Here is a 24,377-nt window from a genome sequence, read left to right on the forward strand (position 1 = left end):
CTCTGATCTATTAGAGAGTATAGAGTAGGCAGGCAGGTTTGTAACCTATAAACTATGGTGCTTTGCTATGTCAGGGTAAATAGTACTTGGGTGTGGGGGGTGATTCCCTCCTGTGAAAGGTAAGACACAGAAGTGACTCCTCTGGCCATGACTTGGTGCTTTTGCCCCACAGGTCACTCTCCTTGTAGCTGAACAACGGCCGGAGCCTACAGCGCTGCACTGACACTACCCGCTCTCTCAGGGCCTGAGGACAAGGAGCCCACCCTACCAACCTTTCGGGGAGCAGGGCAGCAGCGATTGGGGTTTTGAAAGCTTTCATCAGAAAGTTGTGGGCGGAAACTTCCCGGGGGTTTGCTCTGAGCTTCTTGAGGCTTCTCAGGTTCAGATGCAGAGTGAGTGGGTGTCTCTTTGAGAAGCCGAAAAAGAGAACGAAAGAGAGGTGTTTCCCTTGGTTCTGGAAACTCTATAAAGAGAGAACGGGCTTCTTTCTCTTGAGCAGTCAGAAATTGGGCCTCTGCACGACTGAGGAAGAGGAAAACCCTTGGCTGGAGGCCGGCCTGAGGCATTGGATGCCATGCAGCAGCCCTTGAATTATCCATACCCCCCAATCTTCTGGGTGGACAGCAGTGCCAGCTCCCCCTGGGCCTCTCCAGGGTCTGTCTTCCCCTGTCCGTCCTCAGCGCCAGGAAGGCCGGGGCAACGGAGGCCACCCCCACCGCCACCCCCACCACTGCCACCACCGCCACCCCTGCCTCCGCTGCCGCCGCCACCTCTGAAGAAGAGGAGGGACCACAACACAGGCCTGTGTCTCCTTGTGATGTTTTTCATGGTTCTGGTGGCCCTGGTTGGAATGGGGCTGGGGATATTTCAGCTCTTCCGTCTACAGAAGGAGTTGGCCGAACTCAGAGAGGTAAGCTGCCTGGGGGATTGCCAGTGCCCTGAAGGTGCGGGCGTGGGGGATGGGTGAAACTGCCCTGCTGCAGTGCGGGAGGAGGGCGGCAGGAATCCACATGGACCACATTTGGCTTGCAGCATACTTCTCAATCCTTTCTTCCTGTCTTAGAAATGAATTACACTAGCCATCCTATTCCACCTGCAGAGAAATGGGGGCTCAAATGGGTGGAAGGACTATTTTCTATCTTGGGAGGGATCAGGATCAAATTAGGACTGGCAGTTAAGAGTTCTTCCTTTCTCAGTTGGCTGATCATCTGAGAAAGGAAGAACTCTACTACCTACCTCATACTTTATTCAAGAAAGAAAAGGAACTTGGCATCTGGGAAGTGAATTTGTTCAAATGCACAAACTAAATTTCCTTGAAAGTGCTTAAAAGTATTAGAACTATTTCAAATCACAAAACTGAGGCATGGATAGGTGCAACTGCTTAGCCAGAGTTTGAGTTAGGAGAGGTTCTGGGTGCTTAGATCCCCTTTCCAGTGCTTAGTTTATTTGACAATTCTTCCTTTGCTTAAAGAACTTCATAATTATTATATATCTTTTCTCTTTTGCCAGTCCACCAGCCAAAGGCATACAGCATCATCTTTAGAGAAGCAAATAGGTGAGTTTTTTTACGCCTGCACATTGAGTTTCTAAAAACAGTCCTCAGCACCGAACCATGGTGGAGGAGTATCTTGAATTCCATCTTATTCTTGGGCATATATAGACTATGGAAGAGAAATCCTAACCATTTCTGAAATCTCTCGTCATTTTGGTTCTTGAAGCTGCCCTAAAATATGAAGTGAGTTTAACTGTTCAAAATTAGTTTAGTTAAGTATCACAAAAAAATTCAAAACTAATTTCTACTTGAATTTGGAAAGAGAAACACACGTGTACAACCCTGGACCTTTGCCCCCCAAGCAGCTGGCTCCAGGCCTGCTCCCTTCCTCAGGCCTCCTGATTCCCATGCACAGGGCGGTGGCTATAGCTCCTCAGGAGAGAAGGGGAGGTGCAGGCAGACACAGCTGTTCCTGGGAAAGATCCTTGCTCTCCTATTTAAACTCTATATGAGATTACTTAAGAGTCAGACCTGATTCAAAATTTTAATAGGTTATATTTCAGCTTTTAAAGAGTGGGCAACCAGTCATCCACATTAGGGTGATTCTTTTGCAGCCGCTGGAAAGCTTGGAGGAAGACGTTAGGCATTTTTCAGAGGGTGGTCCCGCTTCACTCAGAGACAATCATGCACTACTTTTGATAATAAGGGGAAATCCTCTGTGTGAGATCCAGGACAGGAAGATGACAATGTTGAACATCGGCCTCCTAAAGTTTCAGGACATAGTTTCGGAAACTGTGGATTTAGAATACTCATTAAACTAAGATGGAAAGGAGCTTAGAGAACATCCAGTCCGGTCATCTCATCTTTCAGAAGAGAAACAAAACACCAGACGGGTTAGTAATGTGCCCAAGACCTCTGCTATGGAATGGGGCTGAGAAGGAACTCAGGCTCCTGATGCCTTGTCACCTCCAGCTCTTACCAGTACGTGCTCCGGCCCTGTGACACAGGGAAACTCCTACTCCTATCTGTCCCTGATGGCCATGGAATGAGAAATAAAGACGACAGGCAAGATGCCTCTGCAAAGACAATAAGTAAATCTCATCCTTAGAAATTGGAAAGAAGAGAGAAGACAGCATTGGTCATCTAGTCAGGGAAGCCTGCTCCAAATTCTCAGGCTGTGCCTGAGAAACCCAAGTCATCCTATTTCCCTGGAAGTTAGGCTCTTGTAGGAGCTATTGGTAGGGTCCTCTGGTTTCTAGTTCTGGGTATGAACCTATAAAGAGAAATTCCAGATGTACCCAAGCAGAGTACAAATGTTTGTTAGAAGAATAAAGCTTCTGGAGGATTTCTAAAACGAAATAGCTTTGAAGATCAGTGGAATGTGGCCGGTAAAATGGGCACCAAATTACTCATCTTTCAACACTCTCTAGAGTCCTTTTAGTGATTAAAAATCAAGTTAGCAGATGAGTCAGGTCAACCTTTCCCACTAACAAGTATTAAGTGTCTTCTTTAGACCAAACCACATGGGCCAGAAATTGGTGTGTTATCACACAGAAATCAAATTAGCAACTCTACTAATGAGATAAGAGATGCAAATTTTAAAAAAGGGGGATACCTAGGTTGACCCATCTAATTAGTGAAGTTTAAAAAAATAAAGCCCAATTGGCAAAAAATGTGAGTGAAAAGAGTCTGCTTAGTGACAGTCAGTGGGCATGTCAATTGCTATGCCTTCTCTAAAGAGCAGTTGGGAAAAATATATCAAAGGATTAATACTGTTAATTTACCTTGTAATCTCATCACTAAAGCTATCTAAAGAAAATAAAATGTGCATGAAAATTTATAATAAGGATGTTCACCACTTGCTTATAAGACAATTTCTAATAAACCATTTAGGAGAAAGTTAAATGCCACTCAATAGGAAATTAGTTAAACACATTACAGTGTATTCACACAAGAGCATAATATGCAGCAAATAAAACTGTATACTAGAAGGACATTGAATGTCATAGAGATTGTGTAGTCCATATTGTTAGATAAAAAGACATTATAAAACATTGTGTTTAGTTTAATATTCACTCTTTAAATACATATACATATTTTCATATTCTTAGTAAGCATCTAGAAGGACTTATACTCCAACAGGTTAACTGGGAGGTACTTACTACTGTAGATTATTTAAACTTTCTTATTTGGTTCTCTGTCATTTTTCCACAGTTAACTCATTGACTCTTTTATTCATTCACAAATGTTCGTGGAGTGCTTCCTGGATGCCAGGCTGGATTTGGGTTAGTGGGTGATGATAGAACAAGAGAGACAAGGGGCCTGCTCTCATGGAGCTCTTAGCATGCTAGAGAAGATAAACAAAAGTAAGCAAACAGACAACATACTTTCAAGCTGTGCTAAATGCAACCTAAGATAGAGTGGTCTGGAAAGTCCCCTCTCTAAGGAGGTGTTGTTAATGTGGGTGTGTGTATGTGTGTAGGTGGGGTGGGAGGCTGGGATAAGCAGTCCAGCACTGAGAATGGCATGTGCAAAGACCCTGGGGCAGGAAACAGTCATCACCAAATGTGTAGGGTATATTTCTACTTTATTTATTCCAGTATTTATCCAGCAGGTATTTTTATTGAGTACCTTCCATGAGACCAACACTGTGAGGGATATAAAGATAGACAACATGTGGCTGTTTGTTCCATTTCCTGTCAGTTCATGGCTGAATGCCAGATAGCTGCACAGATGGTTTGTGGTATAGGAATGTAGAAGAGACTCAGTTTTACCTTTCCTGTTCGCTAACACCTCATTCATGGTGTGTGGTCTTGGGCAGCTACAGAGGGAATGACTGCTCACATCATAGTCTCAGTTGATTGGAGCATCCGCACACCATATGGAGTTTTACAGACTAACCATGAGGAGCCTGCTAGGGATGAGCACTCGTCTATGCAACTTTCTTCAAAGTCTAAGTTAGCTGAATTTATTAGCCAAAGGGTAGTGCTATTCCACTGAAATATCTCAAGTCAGAGAAATAGTATCTATTTTGAGAACTGTTGTCTATTTTAAATCTTTCAGTTTAATTTAGCAAACATGTACTGATCACATGCCCTGGGTTAGAAACTGAGCTAATTACTCTGGTAGATTAAACATATAGTAAAGAATTTGCCATTTATTTGGAGGAATAAGATGAGTCATACAGTTGCCATTAAAAAAAAAAAAAGGCAAGTCAGAACCGACAAGAGGGTGAAGACAGAGTGCTTCAAGGTTTCAAAGGAAGGAAAAGTCATATTTGATTAGAAAGGCTTGGGAAGGTTTTCCAGGAAAAGAGATATTTTAGATGGTGTTTGTAGTGTCGATAGGAATTTGACACAGAGTTCAGTTTGGGAGGGCATTCCAGGCAGGAAGAACAGCGTGGACAAAAGCACAGAGGCAGGGAGGCTGGGTGTGCTCAGAACTGTTGTTTGGCAATGTCCAGTGTGGGTGAATAAGCCAGAGAAGGCTGGACAGATGGGCAGAGAGCATGTGGTGGGGAACACCTGTATGCAACTACATGTTTAATGAGGAGTCATTTGAGGTATTTGAGACCTTAGAGTAATCTGGGGCCAACTGTAGAATGCCACTGGGGAAGACGAGGTCGCCTGGACATTAGCAGTCTTCTTCAACCTTTGTCCTTGTAGTCCTGAGGGCAGCAGAGCCAGAGACGAAAGAGCCCTGGATTTGGACTCAGGAGACCTGACTGTTGGTCCCATTCTGACACTGAGTTAGTGGGTCTTCTTGGACAAGTCACCCAACTTTCAAGCTCATTTTGCCATCTGTAAGACGGGACAGTAATCTCTACCTCAAAGGATTGTTGGGAGTTATACATGCAATAACTTATATGGCAGGTCTTTATAAACCAATCTTTATATTGTTTTGTAGTATATTATAATTTATGCATGTCTATCTTAATTTGACTCCTTTTTACCTCTCTGTTTCTGAAATATAGGCTGCTGTAAGTCCTACAGTTTGGACTTGAATGATTAGTGTATGTTAGACTGTTGCCATTTATGCTTATAAAAAATATCTTTTATTTAAATGCCCTGTTTAGAGTCCCACAAAAAAGAATAGTAATTATGTCACTTTTACATGTATCTTTCATCTCTCTATAATACAGGTCATCCCAGTCCACCCTCTGAGAAAAAGGAACTGAAAAAAGCAGCTCATTTAACAGGTCTGTATCTGGATGGCCGTCTTGGGAAAGCCTTGGGTAGAAAGCAGAGTAGCTGGTTGCTTTCCGTGACTGTGCTCTGAGGGAGCTGATACTTTCCAGTGACAGTATTTGAAACCCAAAAGTAGTCACATCTTTCTAGTTACATCAACACCACACACACACACACACACACACACACAGGGTGGCTCTGCTCTGGGAAAGGCTCTGCTCGAAACTGGAGAAATGGAGCTGCTTATGGCATGATCCCTGCTCATAAGGAGCTCACTCTCTTCACTCACTCCAAGGACCGTTAGGGAATTTGGGACACAGGTCCAAGAGGTGAGAGCTGGGGAGATGGTGAACAGTGAATTATTTCAATATGTGTTGCCCTGGTTTTCTGGAAGAGTTTTACTCTGCTTTGTCCATGAGCTGAATTAGAAGGGAGGCCGGGTCCTGGCACACATGATTGTGCAGTGGAGTGACATGACTTGATAGCAAGATAGTGAGTGAAGTCCACCAATATCTGCAAGGTGGATGAGTATCACAGAAACGGGCATGCTGCTGTCCCTGAAACTATGTCAGCAGAGGCTATAAAATGATCCAGTTTAGATCAACAGATATTTCTTGAGCACGTGCTGTGTGCCAAACCTGGGGCACATGGAGGTGGATCACACATGGCTCCTGCCTTCAAGGAGCTTAGAATCTAAAAGGGAAAGACAGGTATGAAAGCAATATTTCCAGCATTCTCTGCTTGAAGTAGGTATGTATACCATGCTGTGTGGATACACAGGAAAGGGGATTTTTGCCCACACTGAAGAATCTTTCATGTAGGTAAAGAGTTGGACTAGATGATTCCTAAGGTCCTTTTCACCTTTAGAACTTCAGAGTTCCTTGGATTTGACTTCTCTCATGAAGAGACTCAAACTCTGGAAGTTCGGATCCTAGTTCTGAACCTCTGTTCATAGAATCTCTGTTTCAGAGAGCTAAAATCATCTTAGTCTTTTCTCACTGTAGTTGGTTAGAGACATATGTTATTGACCCAGTTGTGTGGATGATAAAATTGAGGGAGCCAGTTTGATAAACATGCTGAAGAAGTTCAGTAACAGGTCAGGTCTGACCCATCACCCAGTTCTATGTCATTTAGGGAAAAAGCACTTGCTCAGGGAATGGTCCACAGTTTTTCCTTGAAAGCTTGGTCTGTGGGATACATGAGCGTTCCTGGCTGAAAGCTCCTCTCTGGTTTGATTTCAGGCAAGTCCAACTCAAGATCCATCCCTTTGGAATGGGAAGACACCTATGGGATTGCCCTGGTCTCTGGGGTGAAGTACAAGAAGGGCAGCCTCGTGATCAACGAAACTGGGCTGTATTTTGTGTATTCCAAAGTGTACTTCCGGAGTCAGTCCTGCACCAACCAACCCCTGAGCCACAAGGTCTACTCCAGGAACTTTAGGTACCCCCAGGACCTGGTGCTGATGGAGGGGAAGATGATGAACTACTGCACTACCGGGAAGATGTGGGCCCGCAGCAGCTACCTGGGGGCTGTATTCAATCTCACCAGTGCTGACCATTTATATGTCAATGTATCTGAACTCTCTCTGGTCAGCTTTGAGGAATCTAAGACATTTTTTGGCTTATATAAACTCTAAGAAAAGCACTCTGGGATTCTCTCCATTATGATTCCTTGTTACAGGCCCTGAGAATATTGTCCTGAATGTTTTCTTAAGTCCACTTGAGGTCATGAGAGAAGACATGAACCAAGAGGATCTTGAGACTACAGAGTCCAGGAGGTCTACAGTTCCTTATCTTACCTAAGGTCCACAAACCAGACAGGAGGACTATGAGTAATGAACATGAAACTCTGGGCTGCCATGTGGAGATGCAAAGGCAGGGAAAAGTGACTACCAGTTGCCTGTGCCAGCAACTACACTCATCTTAAGTGGCCTAGTGCATTTGGACACATTGAAAATGGCACCTTTTAACTCACCTCTTGGGGTGGGTCTACTGTCTACCTCAGGGGAGGCTGTCTTTCATGTATATGGATGTGACGTGAATGTATAAGGGATGGGAAAAGAGGACCAGGCTTGCATGATAAGCTAAAGAGACTGAAAGGCCAGTGTCCCACTGGCAGCATCTTTATTTCTAGATGTACAATCCGAGCCATCAGGTGATGTTAACAGAGAAGCAAAAGAAATCTTTTGGGAACTCAGTACACTCCCTATACAGCATGTATATTTCCAGTGCAATTGTAGGTGTGTGTGTGTGTGAGTGTGAGTGTGAGTATGTGACGAGAGGGTAACATAAGTAGAAAGAATGTGGAAATTGGGAAGGGCATGTTAGAATATGGGTTGCATTTGGTGGTAGATTTTGAATGCTTTTTGGTAACTAACTCTAATAGTCTTCAAAGCTCTTTGTCAGTTATTAATGTTGTTTTCCCATAATATAACCATATTTATATGTATTTTGTACATTTTTAATGAAAGAATACCCATAACAAAAACTATATTTTATAATATAGGTAGACATTATGAGTGTTCTATTTGGAAATCACTAAGGTTTGTGTATTTTCTTTATTATTTCTTTTCTCCATGGCTTCCTCATTCATTATGACTTAAGCCCACTTAAAGAAGAATTTACTAGTGTGAGAAGAGTTATGAGGCAAACCTTTGCATCTTTGCCAGGTTTTCCTCTCCTCACTATATTCTCTTTCCCTTCTTTCTCCTACTACCCAGAGTTTCCATTACCAGTATTATTGCCAGTGTTAAGCTCACCCATTTCCCATAAATTTGATGACAGTTTGTCTTTTCCTGGGGGCAGAGACATGGCACAATGCAAAGGGCATAGACTTTGGGCCTAAAAACCTGAATTTGAATCTTTGTTCCTCTACTTAATAACTATGCAGGTCACTTGACCTTTTTTGGACAAAAGGGGGGGGGTGATACATACATAAAGTATCTGATACATAGTGGAATGTCAAAAATAGTATCTTCCATTATTAATAAAGGGAGGTACTTCATTCTGCAGAAGAAGCTACAAATCTGAGAGATCCATCCAAACACCTGTTTCTTGCCTTCTCACCTTGGTCAGTCACAATGACCTTTTCTTATTTTGTCCAAATGCCCATTACCATGACTTCTCCTTATACTTTGTCACTGTTAAAAATAACACTTATGTTAGAATTTGATTTCAGTACCTTATTTTCACAACACAATCTCCTATAATTCAAACTCAACTGATCCAACATTTTCTCTCCTAAAATATATATTTTTCCATATTTGGCATTCAATTAATAAATAGTATCATTTTCTTGCTTATCTATCACCTCCTTCTTAATCTTCACTCTTTTCTATATTCAGCTTAGATTGCATGATCTCTCATTACAATTGGTACCTTGGAAAGACCTTGAACTCCAAAATACTCTATTACAGTCACTATTTTCTTCTTGTAAAAATCTCATATTCTTTATTCTGGCATCCTAGCAGCTGGATGTTGCTGGAGAAAAATGACTCAAACTGATTGACTAGTTTCATTTTATTTTTATCTATCATCTACTTAAATCAGCCAATCAATTATTTATCTATCAGTGAATTATTTCTGTCTTTTGATTGATTTGAATAGATAATACATGCACATAGTACAAATTGTAAAAGGTATACGAAGATAGAGGATGAAAGTAAGTCCTCTTCTCATCCTGTCCTATGGCTCCACTCTGCCCACAGAGAAGATCACTGTCTCCTTCTGTAGCTTTTACGAGATGGTCTATACATAAATACGACATCACTTTTTGTCAGGGTTTCCCAACCTCGGTTCTATTGACATTCTGAGCTGGCTAATTCTTTATTGTGAGGGTTGTCCTGCCCGTGCATTGTAGTATGTTTAGCAGTATCCCTGCCTTCTACCCACTAGATACTAGTAGCATTCCCCTCCCCACCATGTGTCATAACCAAAAATATCACCAAATGAGGCCAAATGTCCCCAGGCTGGGAGTGGGGAGACAAAATCCCTCCTGGTTGAGAACCACTGCTTTTTATTAGTGATCAGAGATTTCAAATCAGCATTCAAAGGCCCACCACTTTTTCTTCAGTTTCTTCACAAGCATTTTTTTTTTCACTGTTTGAGACAATTACATCATGTCTTTTCCTCTTGTAAACCAACCACATCCCCTCCTCCCACCATGGAATCTCACTTCTACCACTGAAACACAAACCCACCTGCATCTGAATGATCTCTTTCTTCCATCCGATACAGAGGAGGAAGAGGACCATCTATTTGTGCACTAGACTCATTTCCTCTTCCCTGCTTAACCTGTTTAAAAATTTTCTTCTTTCTTCTGGATCTTCAAACTAGCTGTCTATGAAATAATGCCCACTAGCATGTAATACATATATACTCAAGTATTTCCTTTCACTAAAAGACAAATCAAACCACAAAACAACCCAAACCTTTCTTTAACCTTCCTCTTCCATCAGTAATGGCTTCGTTTCTCATTTTCCTGGTAGAGACAAACATCTGAGAAGGTTTTCTCCATACACATGAGCTCCATTTTTTTTTTTTTTCTAGTCAGGAATCTGGTTAGGTTATTTATTTGACCACTTAAAAATATCTGCTTTTTTTTCCCTATTAGAATAAAAGTTCCAAAAGCAAGAGCTTTTCTGTTGTATTTGCCTTTGTATTCCAGATTACCTAACTCAGTGCCAGCACATATTAGGTGCTCAATAAGTATTTGTTGACTAAATAACTTTAATCATAAGGCAAAAGCCTTTCAGTGTATATGTTTTTCAGAGTAGTGAACTATAGCTGTGTTGCCTCATGGATGTGTGTGCGTGTTTATCCATCTTTGACTAGATTATCCAATGGGAGTTTGAGGCTACAGATGAAAAAAAATTGTGCATCCTAATTCATGGAATTAGAAAACAAGAAAGATCTAATTGGTCCTTGGAATTACCAGGAGCTTTTGGGAGAATGTTGAGGAAAAATTCTAGGTAATTAGAGCTGAAACTGTCATTTAGAAGATACTCAATAAATATTTGTCTTCCCTGGTAGCTCAGACAGTAAGGAATCTGCCTGAAGTGCAGCAGATCTGGGTGTGATCCCTGGGTCCGGAAGATCCCCTGGAAAAGGGAATGGCAACCCACTTTAGTATTCTCACCTAGGAAATTTCATGGACAGAGGAGCCTGGCAGGCTATAGACCATAGGGTTGCAAACGGTCGGACATGACTGAGCAATTAACACTTTCACTTTTTCAATACATATTTGTTGAATAAGTTAATGAACAAAACCAAAGGTCCAGATTGGAGTATGTCACCTGATCTCCTTAAAACTCTTCTGTTGATTAATCTGCTTTATATGGTAAGGTTTCTGATCAGGTACCTCGTGGAGAAAGAGAGGTATTCACCCTCCTTTTGGCTGATTGTCTGTACTCCCAACCCTCACAGTGAAATTTTCCTCATCAGTTTCTTCTTCATATGGCTCCATCCATTGGAGTAAACTGGTTCTAATGGTCACGGAAAGTTTGCTGGACCATTTTTGGGGGTCAGTGGGCACTCTAGATAATGGTATTAGAGCAAAGAGGAAATAGGAATGGTGCTGGGCATCCAGAGGGGACCTGATGCCATTAGCTAGTTGTGGTACTACTGGTCCTTTTATGCATCTGAGTCTGCTCTGCTAGGATGCCTTTGGGATTTTCTGAAGACAGGTTTGTAACTTACTATGCTTTAAATGGAGAAGGAAATGGCAACCCACTCCAGTATTCTTCCTGGAGAATCCCATGGACAGAGGAACCTGATGGGCTACAGTCCATGGGGTCACAAAGAGTCGGACACTACTGAGCGACTACACTAACACTAATGCTTTAAATACTCATTTCAGGGAAGAGGTACTAACAGTTTCTTTAGCTATTTTTCTGTAAGCAGGAATACAAGGGATGTCAAAACCCTAAAACTTTTTGAATGTGCTCAACAAAAATAGAGTCAGCCATTGTTCCCTTATGAAATCTAAACCCAAACTAGAACACTTATTTAAAAAAAAAAAAAGGTCACCTCTGGTTCAGTAGTTTGAGGTTTTCTTTCTTTTCAAAGAACTAAAAACATAGAAAACCATATTTTTTTTTCTTAGCCCCCCAGAGTGGTGACTTTGTATTCTCTGAAGTAGGTTTTGACTTACCACAGCTTTTCAGAAAAAAAAGCTTTACTGGGACCATCACTATGAGAATGACTAACTTGAAACAACAAATCATTGGAAGATGTTGAATTGGTTAGAGAAGCTGCTTCCTCAAAGCCAGACTGTAAGATTTCCTTAAGGAGGTTAAACTGTAGACATTTCCTGGTTCTTATCTAAGAAAGAGTGCTGTTAAATTGTATGTTAAATTACATTGTTTCAAAGATGTTTGATTAAGTTCTGATGTTAGTAAAGACAATTTTTTACTTTCTGTCTGTATGTATGTATTTGTGTGTTTCTTTTCCAGGGTTTTGAATCACTCAGAGGCAGAGTGAGGTAATCCTAGGAAAGCTGAATTAAAGCCCATTCCTTAGGGCCTTCAGACTCAAAAATGGACCTTATTCAGAAATAATATAACTACTGATAGTAGCCAGGAATCTTTGGGATTCATCTAGAAACTACCAGCCTTGGAAATATAGACCGCTAAGTGGGTATTTTGCTCCTTACGGTTCACCCAGAGGGTAGAAAAGCATCACCTCAATGACAACTTTCTTGCTGTTGCTAGTTTTCCCTTTGCTGGGAGACATTTCTTCACTGTTCTACCTGGTACATCTTTAGAGAAAAGTGCACTGGGCAGGTCTCTTCTCTCTCTCAGAGACCCCTTCAACTCTACGGGGTCCTCCTTTCTTCTCTTTCTCAGTAGAAGGACATGAACCTCAATCACATTCTGTTGAAAGTTATCTTCTGTTCTAAAAGTTGTCTTCAGTTTTCTGAAAATTTCAGGAAAGACCTCCATTCTTTGCGCAGTCCATATGATATTAACAGCAGGTTTCCTGGCTCTCACCTGGGTTCTGGCAGTGCATGTTCTCTGAGGTACTCCTATTGTGGACCATCTGCGTTGCCCTCAAGGCACTCCTTCCACAAGTTGCTGGGTGTACACAAATTTTATTGACAGTTTGGGGCTAACAGATAGAGATTACATTACACACACAGTGTAAGTTACACCTAAAACTGAGTGTTAGACATCACCAGCATCCTGCAAATTTGCTGCAGTTATTTCCTTAAATGTGTCACCCCAAATCCTAGTACTTGAAAGGAAGCATAAGTTCATTCATTCAAAAACTGTTTATTAAAAAAAAAAACAAAACTGTTTATTGTGTTCCATCTACCAGAAACTATCCAAGATACCATGAGTACGACAAAAAAAAAAAAAAAAATCTCTTATGGAGTTATGTTCTAATGGAGAGATGGTAGATAGACAACAAAAAAGAAGCAAGTATCTAGTTAGTCTTGGGCTTCCCAGGTGGCACAGTAGTGAAGAATTTGCCTGCCAATGCAGGAGAGGCAAGAGAAGTAGGTTCAATTCCTGGGTCAGGAAGATTCCCATGGAGAAAGAAATGGCTACCCACTCTAGGATTCCTGCCTGGAGAATCTCACGAATCTCCTCCTCTCAGAGGAGCCTGATGGGCCACAATCCATGGGGTCACAAAGAGTCAGACATGACTGAGTGACTGAGCACACACAGTAAGTGCTAATGAAGAAATTTTAAGTGAGATAAGATGGTGGAGAGTGGCGAAGAAGGAGGTGATTCTTTGATAAGTGCTGAGGGGATACCACTTAGAACACATCAAGCAGAGAAATTAAAATGCAAAGGCATAAGACCAAAAGGTGTTTGGTGTGTTTGGTATATGGTTGGAGTGGAGTGAGTTGAAGAAAACTGATTGGGAAGGTTACCAGGGGCCAGATGAGGTAGGGCCTTGGAAAATTTGTAAAGGAGTGTGGATTTTATTCCAAGGGTCATAGAAAGTCTTCAAAGGGCTAGAAACAGAGAGAGATGTGACCTCTAGTTTTTTCCGGAGAGTTGTAGTACTCCAGATTGGAGAGGGCAGTGGCTTGAACCAGGGTATTGAGAGTCAATTTGATGTTGGTGTTAAACAAATTTGCTAACGGATTGGATGTGGGACATGAGGGAAATGACAGTTCTTTCATTTTTTGTCTGAGCAATTGGGTGGATGGTGGTGCTGTTTTTGTAGTGTGGTTTTGCTACTCTCGAGTAGAAGGTACAGTCTGTGATGGAGGCAGGAAACTCTTGTTTGGGGATTCTCTCATGGCTCAGTGATAAAGAATCCACCTGCCATTGCAGGAGACATGGGTTTGATCCCTAGTCTGGGAAGATCCCACAGGCTGTGGAACAACTAAGATCATGTGCCTCAACTACTGAACCTGTGCTCCAGAGCCTGGGAGCTGCCACTACTGAGCCCACATGCCACAACTACTGAGGCCCATACACCCTAGAACCTGTACTCTGCAACAAGAGAAGCCACTGTAATGAGAAGCCCGCATAGTGCAACCAGAGAGTAGACCCAAGAAATGCCCATGTGGCAATGAAGACCCAGCACAACCAAAAATAAAAATAGACAAATTTTTTTAAAAAGAGAACTCTTAAAAAAAAAAAAAAAAAAAGAGAACTCTTGTTTCCTGTTACACATCCTTGGGTTTGTACCAACAAGGACTAGCTCTTCACTGATAGCCGAAGGCATAAAGACCAACCAGCCTTTAGGTTTTGCTTGAGTTCTCATAAATATAAGTTCTTTATAATGGCCTTAAGAAGGAAGAAAGACAGTGTATGTTAAGATTGCCATGTATAACCTGAAATTGCCCCAGTTGCCAAAAATTACTCATTGCAGGTCTTAAGTTAATAAGTAATCTTAGAAATAAGGCAAACTTTCTTTTAATGTAGAAGTCCCCTTTGCCATATTTCCAACAAATGGAACCTGTTTCCAAACATATCTTCTATTTGAAAAGTTTCAGAAGAGAGGACTCACTGAACTGTGAGGGAACCCATTTCTGTACTGGACTACATTACATTTTAGAAAGTTATTTCTTAGATTGAAGTCCTCTACACACTGGTCATAGGTCTTTGCTGCTTAATACTCCTGTAGAATTTTATGGTTTGTCAAGCTCTCTCATGTACCTTATCTTGTTTATTTTTCACTAAACCCTGTAAGGTAGACTGTTATCCTCATTTTATACATGAAAACAACTGAAATCCTGGAAAGTTGTGAGCCTTGCTGAAGGTGACGTGGCTACGAAATGGTGGAGGTGGGACTTAACTGTAATTATCTCACCCTATGTCTTAAGTTCTTTCCACATGCAAAGAGATTTCTTAAAACTGTATCATAAAATGACACTCAACATGAGCCTCATCTCATTAATTTTCAGTGATTCATTATCTCCTTGCATTTCAATATGAGTCTCATTTTGCCTAGTACCAATATTCTTCATTATATCATATTGTTATATATAACATACATTATATTGATGTAATCCTGTTGACTTTGATATAATTCTGATGTAACTTTTGATATGGTTCACAGAGTTTTGGTGCTGAGACTTGCTCTTTGATTCTTCTTTTCTTTCTTATCTCTACTGTGTTCTATATGATTTGCCCCTACTGCCTCACTGCCAGCACATAGCATCCTGGTTTTAATAAGGTGACAGGGAAAGAGATTGAGCTTGGGGTCAGAAGGCCTGGGTTTGGGATCAGCCTCTTCTATATGTGGGACCTTAAATAAGAATGCCAATTTCTATTCTTATGACCTTATAGGAATGGTGTTAATGCCAAATGGAACAAGGCTACTTTGTGACTTGGAAAATCACTCTTGAGGTAAGTCATTGGAACTGCTATATTCCTCAGCAACTTTCTTGATATGTATGCATGCTTAGTTGCTCAGTCATGTCCAACTCTTTGCGACCCTATGGACTATAGCCTGCCAGGCTCCTTTGTCCAGGGGGATTCTCCAGGCAAGAATACTGGAGTGGGTTACCATGCTCTCCTCCAGGGGGTCCTCCCAACTGAGGAATCGAACCCAGGTCTCCAGTATTGTAGGCAGATTCTTTACCATCTGAGCCACCAGGGAAGCCCCAACTTTCTTGATAAAGTCACTTTAAAACTTTCTTACTTGCTTATAAAATCAATTATCCATAATCCTATCATGTATGAATCCCGTCAAACATAAAAATACTATTTAGGAACAACATCTGGGTAAATCTCATTCTGAGCTAAAGCAATAATATTTTATGTCTTTATGGCTTAAAAACATTTTCTCACATGACTCTTGCTTTTATTGTTTTAAAAAATATATGAGGTAACACACATAAAAGCAGTTGGCATGTATCAGATTCTCTACAAAGTTAGTTGAATATATTGAATGTTTTCTGTGTGCATTATATTCACAGCCTAGGGTGATCCATTTTGATGCCTATTTTTTAAGCCTGACATATAGTTAAATAGAGTGATTTAATTCTATTTAACTCACTTTTGACTGGTGATATATAACACTTTAAGCTCTTTGCTATCTTATCTATAGCTAAAACCCTCTGCTTAACTCAGGGCTGTCTTAGGAGACATGAACTGCTAAGGAATCTACCTTCTCCAGCGCTCATCACAGAAGGGATAGAACTTCTTACTGCTTTCGTCCTAGCCTTGGCTTTCCATGGTTGAACAAAGTGACAAAGTGAGTTACCAAGAGGTACTCTTGATGTTATTGAACTCTGAAAGTGTCCACTCATGTAAGACACCACATGCAAGACAAGAACCTTTGCAAAGGAGAATAGAGAGTTGTAGAGGCATCTATTGATATCTCAAATGTTTCTCTGGGCAAGGATCTTTTAGTTTCACTTGGTTTAGGTCTCAGTCTTTTTGTACACTTCACCATAAGACCACCACCCCTGCACCACTTCCAGTCTCTGGAAAGGAACTTGGTACACATTTTCTGGAAAGGAAGATTCTATAAGTCGCTCCTGATTGAAAGAGAAGGCAGGTGAAAGATTCAGGAAGCTACAAAGTTCTCTGGTCTTAAGTAAATTAACTAAGAATCTAGATCTTTGTAACAGATTGAAGACTGTAGATTAAAGAAACTGGGGATTCCAATAACATGAAATGTGTCTTATTCTCACCCATGTCTTCATTGAGAAAAGAAAACAGCTTTGACTCAGATGATGAGAAAGAGACCCAAAGGTGTCAAACAGAACTCTTAAAGTGTGAACTACAAGGGAAGATAGTTTAAACCTCAGCATCCTCTTTGCATCGTTTGGTGGGTTGTGTTCTGGCTTCTAAGAAATTCTGGAGGCTTCTGCAGGGATCTGGAGGGTGGCAAAGAGAAGAACACCACACAAGGGGCTAAGATGGTTCTAATGTCTTTTGGGTGGCAAAGTGGCTCTTTCTAACTTTCCAGAAGAATATGAAAAGATTGCTCTCTTCTGAGACTGGGAGCAGGAGTATAATCAGTGTTCAGGTAGCTGAAAGTACATTTGAGAAGAAGATGAATACATTTTTCTACCCTACTTCGAAGCCCACATTGTCATATCTTATGGCTCACAAGATGGGTAAGAATAACCAACTTTTACTAAAAAATGTGTCCCTGTGCTTAGCCACTCAGTCATGGCTGACTGTTTCCAATTCTGTGGACTATAGTGCACCAGGCTCCTCTGTCTATGGGGATTCTCTAGGTAAGAATATTGGAGTGGGTTGCCATGCCCTCCTCCACCACCCAGAAATCAAACCTAGATCTCACACATGGCAGGCAGATTCTTTACCATCTGAGCCACCAGGAAAGCCCAAGAATACTGGAATGGATAGCCTATCCATTCTCCAGGGGAACTTCCCAACCAGGAATCAAACTGGGGTCTCCTGCATTGCAAGTGGATTCTTTACCAGTTGAGCTACCAGGCAAGGCCTTTACTTAAAAATAGTGGGGCACTTATCACAGAACTTAATTCTTGCCCTAAGTTAAGCCATGAAGTATGAAGTATGTAAGTATATAAGCCATGAAGTATGTAATCAGTTGTAACTTATTGACTCCTTTTTGTGAGGATTATGCAAAGCACCCAACATTTATGTTTACTAATCCCCACAGTAGCTCTACAAATCCATTGTGCAAATGACCAAAAACAGATTTAGTTTCAGAGAGGTTAAGTAACTTTCCCAAGGTCACATGGTTAGAGAACTAGGGTTCAAGACCAGACTTTTATTATCCAAAAAACAATCTTAATCAAAGCAAGATCATATTGCCCCATTATATTACCAATGTTCTTCATTCATTCATTCGACAAACATTCATTAAGCAACTACTAGGTGCCAAGCATTGTTCAGAGGATAGAATAGCAAACAAGTCAGGTAAGTCCCTCACTTCTTTTAAACTTACATCCTAGTTGGGAGCATGAGTGATGGAGAAAATAAACAGACAAGTAAATAATAAATACCATAAACACTATACAGAGAATTACCATAGGGTGATAAGGTAAACAGAGACTAGAAAACTATGTTAGTGGGAAGGCCTTTCTGAGAAGGTACCATTTAAAATAACAAGGGCCAGGAATGCAAAGATGAAGTTAAAGTGCATTGCAAGCAGAGGCAACAACTTTTTCTGGGCTTACTCTTGGTATTTTTGAGACCACAATGCATCTAGGAATATGCTGAGATTTTTTTAAGGACTTAAATGCAAATAGGTCCACTAGTTACTTGACAACTGTCAGCCTAAACAAAGAGGTAAACTGAGGCAAGCTCAAGTTACTAGAAATTAGGTTTATTTGAGAACAGTAGAGGAATTGCTATTTGGGAATTAGCAATTACACATGTGCTGTAGCAAGTTATAGGCAAGTCTGTTGAAGATTTAGGGTGAGCTATATTTATAAGCAAGGAGTGTGAAGAAGGGGAAGTTCAGGGAGAGTCCAAGAAACATGTTTTTTGGCTTGAGGATGGAGAGAGATTCTTGGCAGATGTTCACTGGTCAGGTAATAAGTCTCAGTCTTTCATAAACCAGACGCTTATAGGAAATCAGTCTCTTGGTTCTTAAATTCCATTCCTCTGAGGGCACATGCGTGAGGTCCACCGCTGCATATCCTCCAGTTCCATTTTAGATTGAAATCCTTTCACACAGCTGAACATATCCCCCAAATATTTCCAAACTTCTCCCTGGCATGGCTCCTAACTTCCTCCTTGTTGAAAACCATCATCAAAAGTGATGGCTGTAAAACAGGAGTGGGCTCAGCACGTATATAGCAGGAACAGCATGAAAGATCATAGGGCTGAGTCTGGGGATGGCAAGAGACGATGCTGAAGAAGTAGACAAGAGCCCAGATGACGCAGGGCTTTCTGAACTGGGGTGAGGGGTTTAGGTTCTAGTGGAAGCCCCTTGAAAAGCATAATAAAAGGAGAACTGGAGAGAAGTGGAAAGTTTTGATCTGTTAGTTTTAGTAGTAAAATTTTCAGGTCTGTTGATTGGGTGTTGGGTGCATGGAAAAGAGATGAATCAAGGATTACGCCTACTATTTTCTACTCTGTTTCCTTTACAGCACCTATTGTAATGATTTCCTAGACTTTTTTTTTTCCTTTGTGTATTTTTCCAATTAGATCCAGGTCTACTTTTGTTCTGGTGCTCAATAATATTATGTTGAAAAAATGATTGAACAGAACAGTATGGACATCTCTTTCTCCAAGCATATAGATCTGCCTCTTTCTTTTCTTTTTCTGTTTTCATTTCTTAAAGTCTTTTATTTGTTATAATATTACTTCTGTTTTATGTTTTGGTTTTTTGACCTGAGACATATGGGATCTTATCTGTCTGAGGATGGAGTGAACCTACGCCCTACTGCATTAGAAGGCAAAGTCTTAACCACTGAATGGCCAGGGGAGTCCCTCATCTATAAAGTTTTTTTTTTTTTAAATTGGAGAATAATTGCTTTACAATGTTGGGTTGGTTTCTGCCACACAACAAGTGAATCAGTCATAAGTATACATATGTCCGTACCCCTGTGCCTCCCTCCCATCTCTCCCCCATCCCATCCCTCCAGGTCATCACAGAACACCAAGCTGGGCTCCCTGTGTTATACAGAAACTTCCCACTAGCTATTTATTTTCACATCTACCTCCTTCTTAATGGTTGTGTGCATAGACCATCAGCACATCTTGAGTCATTTCTCTATGAAGTGACATTTAATTTGTTCCCAAAGTTTAGCTGTTTAAAAAAAAAAATGCTATAATGACTATGCTTATATATGTGTTTGTGTATTTCTGCTAGTATTTCTTTAGGATAGAAAAATTGAATTGGAAGGTATAAGCTATATAGTTATGACTTTCAATGGGTATTATCAAATTGCTCTGTGAAAAGTTGTACTAATTTTCACTCCTACCCACACCAGGTGAGAATGTCTTTTCTCTATAGTATAAGCTTTATTTATGTTATCATTTCTAAAACTTTTTACACTAGCAGGCAAAAAAATGCTCTCCATAATTCGCTTTAAAATATTTTTGAAGTTGAAACTCTTTAATTTTTGGCTTTTTTGCCATTTGTAGTTCTTCTTCAGTGAATTACCTAATATAATTTACTCTTTAAAATTAAGCTGTTGTATTTTTATTAGCAGTTTACAGCAGCTCTTTGTGTGTTACGAATGTAGCTCTTTCTTTGTCAGTTACATGTATTACAAAGGTGTCTTCCCATTGTGTCATTTGTCTGGTAACTTTTTCCATGTAGAAATGTTTAATTTTTAAAAGCAAATCTATTGTTTTCTTTATGGCTTCTTGTCACACTTAGACTTCCCTCACCTTATACTTACAGATACATATTTCCCTATTTTCTTCTAATAGAAAGCTTTCATTGTGCTTTAGTTCCATAATGTATTTAAAAATCTACTTTTATATAGTGTGAGAGAAGTAGTACACAGATTTCTCAAATCAAATGATGGATAACATAGTCACACCACGCTTTAATTTCTCATTCATTTGAAAGGACGACACAATCTTAGACTGAGCTCCCCTTATGCTTGGGTTTGTTTCTGTTTAAAAAAAAAAAGAAAAAAGAAAAAAAGTCGACAGGCCTAAGATGGAACCACTTGTCCCCAGAACAGCAAACCTAGACTTAATTGCAGTTTCTACTTCTCTCAGGAATGGAAGTTCTGGAAATTTCTGGTCAGCACTGATGAGGTAGCTTTGCCTGAAACTTTCTTTTCTTTTGCTAATAACCTCCTTGTCCTGTTCCATTTCTGTAAAAGCCATCCATTTTACACAGCTCCCTGGAGGACTCTCCTGTTTAATAGATGGTGTGCATCTCAATTCATGAGTTGTTGGATAAAGCTAAATAGAAAGCAAAATTGCTCAGTTGAATTTTATATTTTAACTGTTCCAAACTCTCTCTTCTGTTCCTTTAGTCTTTTTGTCTGTTATTGGACTAGTCATTCTATTTTGATAACTGCATCTTTATGACTTTTTGTTGTTGGCAACTTTTATATACTTACTCTTTGTGTGGAATTTATAATCAACTCCTCCAGTACATCCCTCCCGCTCATTCACTTACCTGCCAAATCCTGTTGAACTTTTGATGGGAATTATATAAAATTTATTATAATTTAATTTGGAGGGAATTTGACTGCTTTACACTATGAAGTCTACCCTTCTAGGAAAATACGTTGACCTCTATGTCAGGCAATTTACACATAAGTTTCACTGTATCTTCATATGAACATTACTATTTGGATATTTATTATCTCTTTTTACAGATGAAGAAACTAAGTCTTAGGTTAGTTTAATTGTTCAAGCTCATGTAGGCAGAGAGTGGGTAAAATGAAAATTAAAACCCAGGTCAGCAGACCAGCAAGTTTCCAAGACTGATTTTCCTTCCACTCGTGTATTTGTTTCCAGTGTCAGATGAGGAAAGAGATGGAGAAGGCCTGAATTAGAGTAATAGCAGCGGAGAAAATAAGCCTGATTTGAGAGATGCTTAGGATTCAGTGATTTATTGGGTTTGGGGTAAAGAGAGAGATAAAGCTGGGGCATATAGGATTAACGGGTTGGGTGGTGGAGACATTCACCAAGAGATACAACATGGGAGAGGAGCAGGGTCTCTGGGCAAGGTTGTGAGTTTCGTTTTGGATATGTAGCTTTTGGTGTCATTCAGAGGTGATTGGAGGTCTGCATGAATTGTAGTGGAAGGATATGGGCAAGGAGAGATGAAGATCCTAGTAAAGGAGTTGTTTAAATAATCCCCAGACCGCTAGACCCCTACAGTTTTTCACTGGTGAGACAGGCCTCTGAATCTTCATGGGATGCATCTCCCACCCTCTGGAGTGTTTGTGTCTTACCAAGGCCTTCAAAATACCTGCTATTTCTTGCTTATCGCAACTGATTAACATGGTGCCATATACAGAGTATACTAATATATGTTCAGATGGTCCAAGTCCCTTTAGATTATATTATGACAGAGGGAGAGAGTATCACCTTAGAGCAAAATCATAACTGCAAAGTATTGTCCCTTCCATGGAACATGAACTGTTTCTGCTCTGTTGTCTTGATAATATGGAAAAGAATTCTTTGACCAGATCAATGATAAACACTTTGTTGCTGAGACAGTGCCAATGCACTCTAACTAAAAATAGCATGTCTGTCCCCACAGCTGCACGTTGAGGTAGTATGGATGGAGTTTGTTGCAGCCCATTGTCATCCTCTAGGATCCACATGGTTTCCTTATGAATCAGACATGAACTAAATGGAAATATGGTGAGGACTACCACTCCTGTCATCCCCCTGCCTAGCATGCAAGATTGTTTTGATTTACCATCTCAGCTGAAAGGTAATGGTGGTAGAGTTTGGTCTTCCCACCATAATATGCCATGTTGTGGAAGACTCTAGTTTGCTCTAATGGCTAAGAGGAGGAGGTGGAAGCAAATTTTAATCTTTGAAAGTTTTTTTTTTTTTTCTTGTAAGGCAGAGGCCTCTGTGTCATCTTCAAATAAGGGGGAATGTTAATTTTTAATATGGAGGAGTGGGCCTCTTTTGCAGGCCCAGAAAGGTCAAAGGAATCTGATGTTTCAAGGATTTTTAGAGCATTGACCTAAATGTCCTGTTTTCCAGTCTCAAGGTACCATGCTTTTTGAAGCAGGGTCCTTCCTCTGGCATACTGGACTTGTCAGAGTTGAGATTTTAAACTTGTCTGGAGCACACTAAGGTTAAGACTGGGACCCAATTCTCAGATTTTTTTAGAGTTCTAACCTCCAGCTTCAAGGGCTAGTCTTTGATGTTGCCCAGGAGGCCCTTTGATTTTCTCATTCCTTAGCGCTGTCGACATTTTGAGCATGAGAATAAATCTTCGTTGGGGATGATAATGTATTGTGCGCTGTTGGGTGGTTAGGAGCATCCTACCAGAGGCCAGTAGCAACCTCCACCCCCCACCCTCCCAGTTGTGGCCACATCTTCAGATCAACCAAACACATCTTCAGACAGCGTCAAATGTTCCCCGGTTGGGGCAAAACTGACTGTGTAGGGAACCACTGCCTGAGATAAAAAGACGTTAGGGTGGGGCAAGCGGATATTATGTGCCTCAACTATTCTGATGTAATATGCCCTTCACCCACACCCCCGAAACATGTTGAACCTGGCTCTGTCCAAACCTTAGAGCACACTTATATCTGTAGTGGGTAGTGTGGTGCACTGCCCACGTTGCTGCAAGACCGAGGCACACAGTTTCAAGCAAGGAGAATGTTGGCCACGGAGGGTTCACAGCTGATGGAAATTGCCCTCAGCTGAAGGCAGCTGCCTTCTGCAAGGTTTCACACCCTCCCTGTAGGTGTCTGCATCAGGGATGGGCCGACATGATGGCACAATGCCACCGCCACAGTTTAAAACAACCAGATTTGAAAGGCGACATTCTGCATGATTCCATTCATACAATATTTCAGAAGAGACTAAAACCACAATGGCAAAAATCAAATCAGTGGTCGCCATGGAGAAGAGGGAGTGGGGACTGATCACAAAGTCATGTGAGAGAACTTTTGGGGATGATAGAACCATTTTATATCTTTACTGTGGAGGCAGTTACATGAGTGTGTGTGTGTGTCAAAATTCATAGAACTGTACACTAAAAAGAATTTAACTGAATGTAAATTTACCTTGATAAGCTTAACTTGAAAAAAGTATTAAAAAAAAACAAACAATTTTGAAGGGTCATTCTACTCCCAGCGCTCCCCATGGGATAGGTTGTGGCCTTTGTCACAACTTCTTTGCAGTTCAGTTTCTCCCTTTGTCTAGTCCTGCTTATTTCTCTCCCAGAAATGCGGTGTTCCTGAGAACAAACACAAATAAAGAGATCTTCCGCAAATCTCTCTCTTGGTGTCTATTCCCAGAGAACCCAACCTAAGAAAGTCCATCTGAGAAGGCAGACAAAATAGGATTTTAGAGTTGTGTAGCCCATCAGCTAGCTGGCTATAAGAATCCCGTCGCTACTGTTCTGACAGACGCTGGCATGTGGTGAAAGTGAAAGCTGCTCAGTCATGTCCGACTCTTCATGACCCCGTGAACTATAGCCCACCAGGTTCCTCTGTCCATAGGATTCTCCAGGCAAGAATACTGGAGTGGGTTGCCACTCCCTTCTCCAGGAGATTTTCCTGACCGAGGGATCGAACCTGGGTCTCCCTCATTGCAGGCAGATTCTTTACCATCTGAGCCACCAGGGAAGTGATGAGACAGGTGGTGAGTAGTACAACACTGCTTAAACTTTTCATAC

The 24,377-nt window shown here is 40.9% G+C and overlaps 1 protein-coding gene across 4 annotated transcripts in view; it reads left to right on the forward strand.

Moving 5' to 3' along the window:
* FASLG (Fas ligand) overlaps window positions 1-10,310 on the forward strand; it is a 66,148-nt gene extending 55,838 nt beyond the window's left edge. For all 4 annotated transcript variants that reach the window (XM_061160344.1, XM_061160342.1, XM_061160343.1 and 1 more), the window contains exons 2-5: window positions 173-910; window positions 1,510-1,555; window positions 5,634-5,690; window positions 6,921-10,310. In XM_061160344.1, the coding sequence (XP_061016327.1) occupies window positions 575-910; window positions 1,510-1,555; window positions 5,634-5,690; window positions 6,921-7,315 (834 nt within the window). In that variant the 5' untranslated portion in view covers window positions 173-574 and the 3' untranslated portion in view covers window positions 7,316-10,310. The remainder of the gene's footprint in view (window positions 1-172; window positions 911-1,509; window positions 1,556-5,633; window positions 5,691-6,920) is intronic.
* Window positions 10,311-24,377: the final 14,067 nt, after the last annotated feature.

Source organism: Dama dama, chromosome 14 (genome assembly GCF_033118175.1).
Source record: "Dama dama isolate Ldn47 chromosome 14, ASM3311817v1, whole genome shotgun sequence".
Taxonomy (NCBI): domain Eukaryota; kingdom Metazoa; phylum Chordata; class Mammalia; order Artiodactyla; family Cervidae; genus Dama; species Dama dama.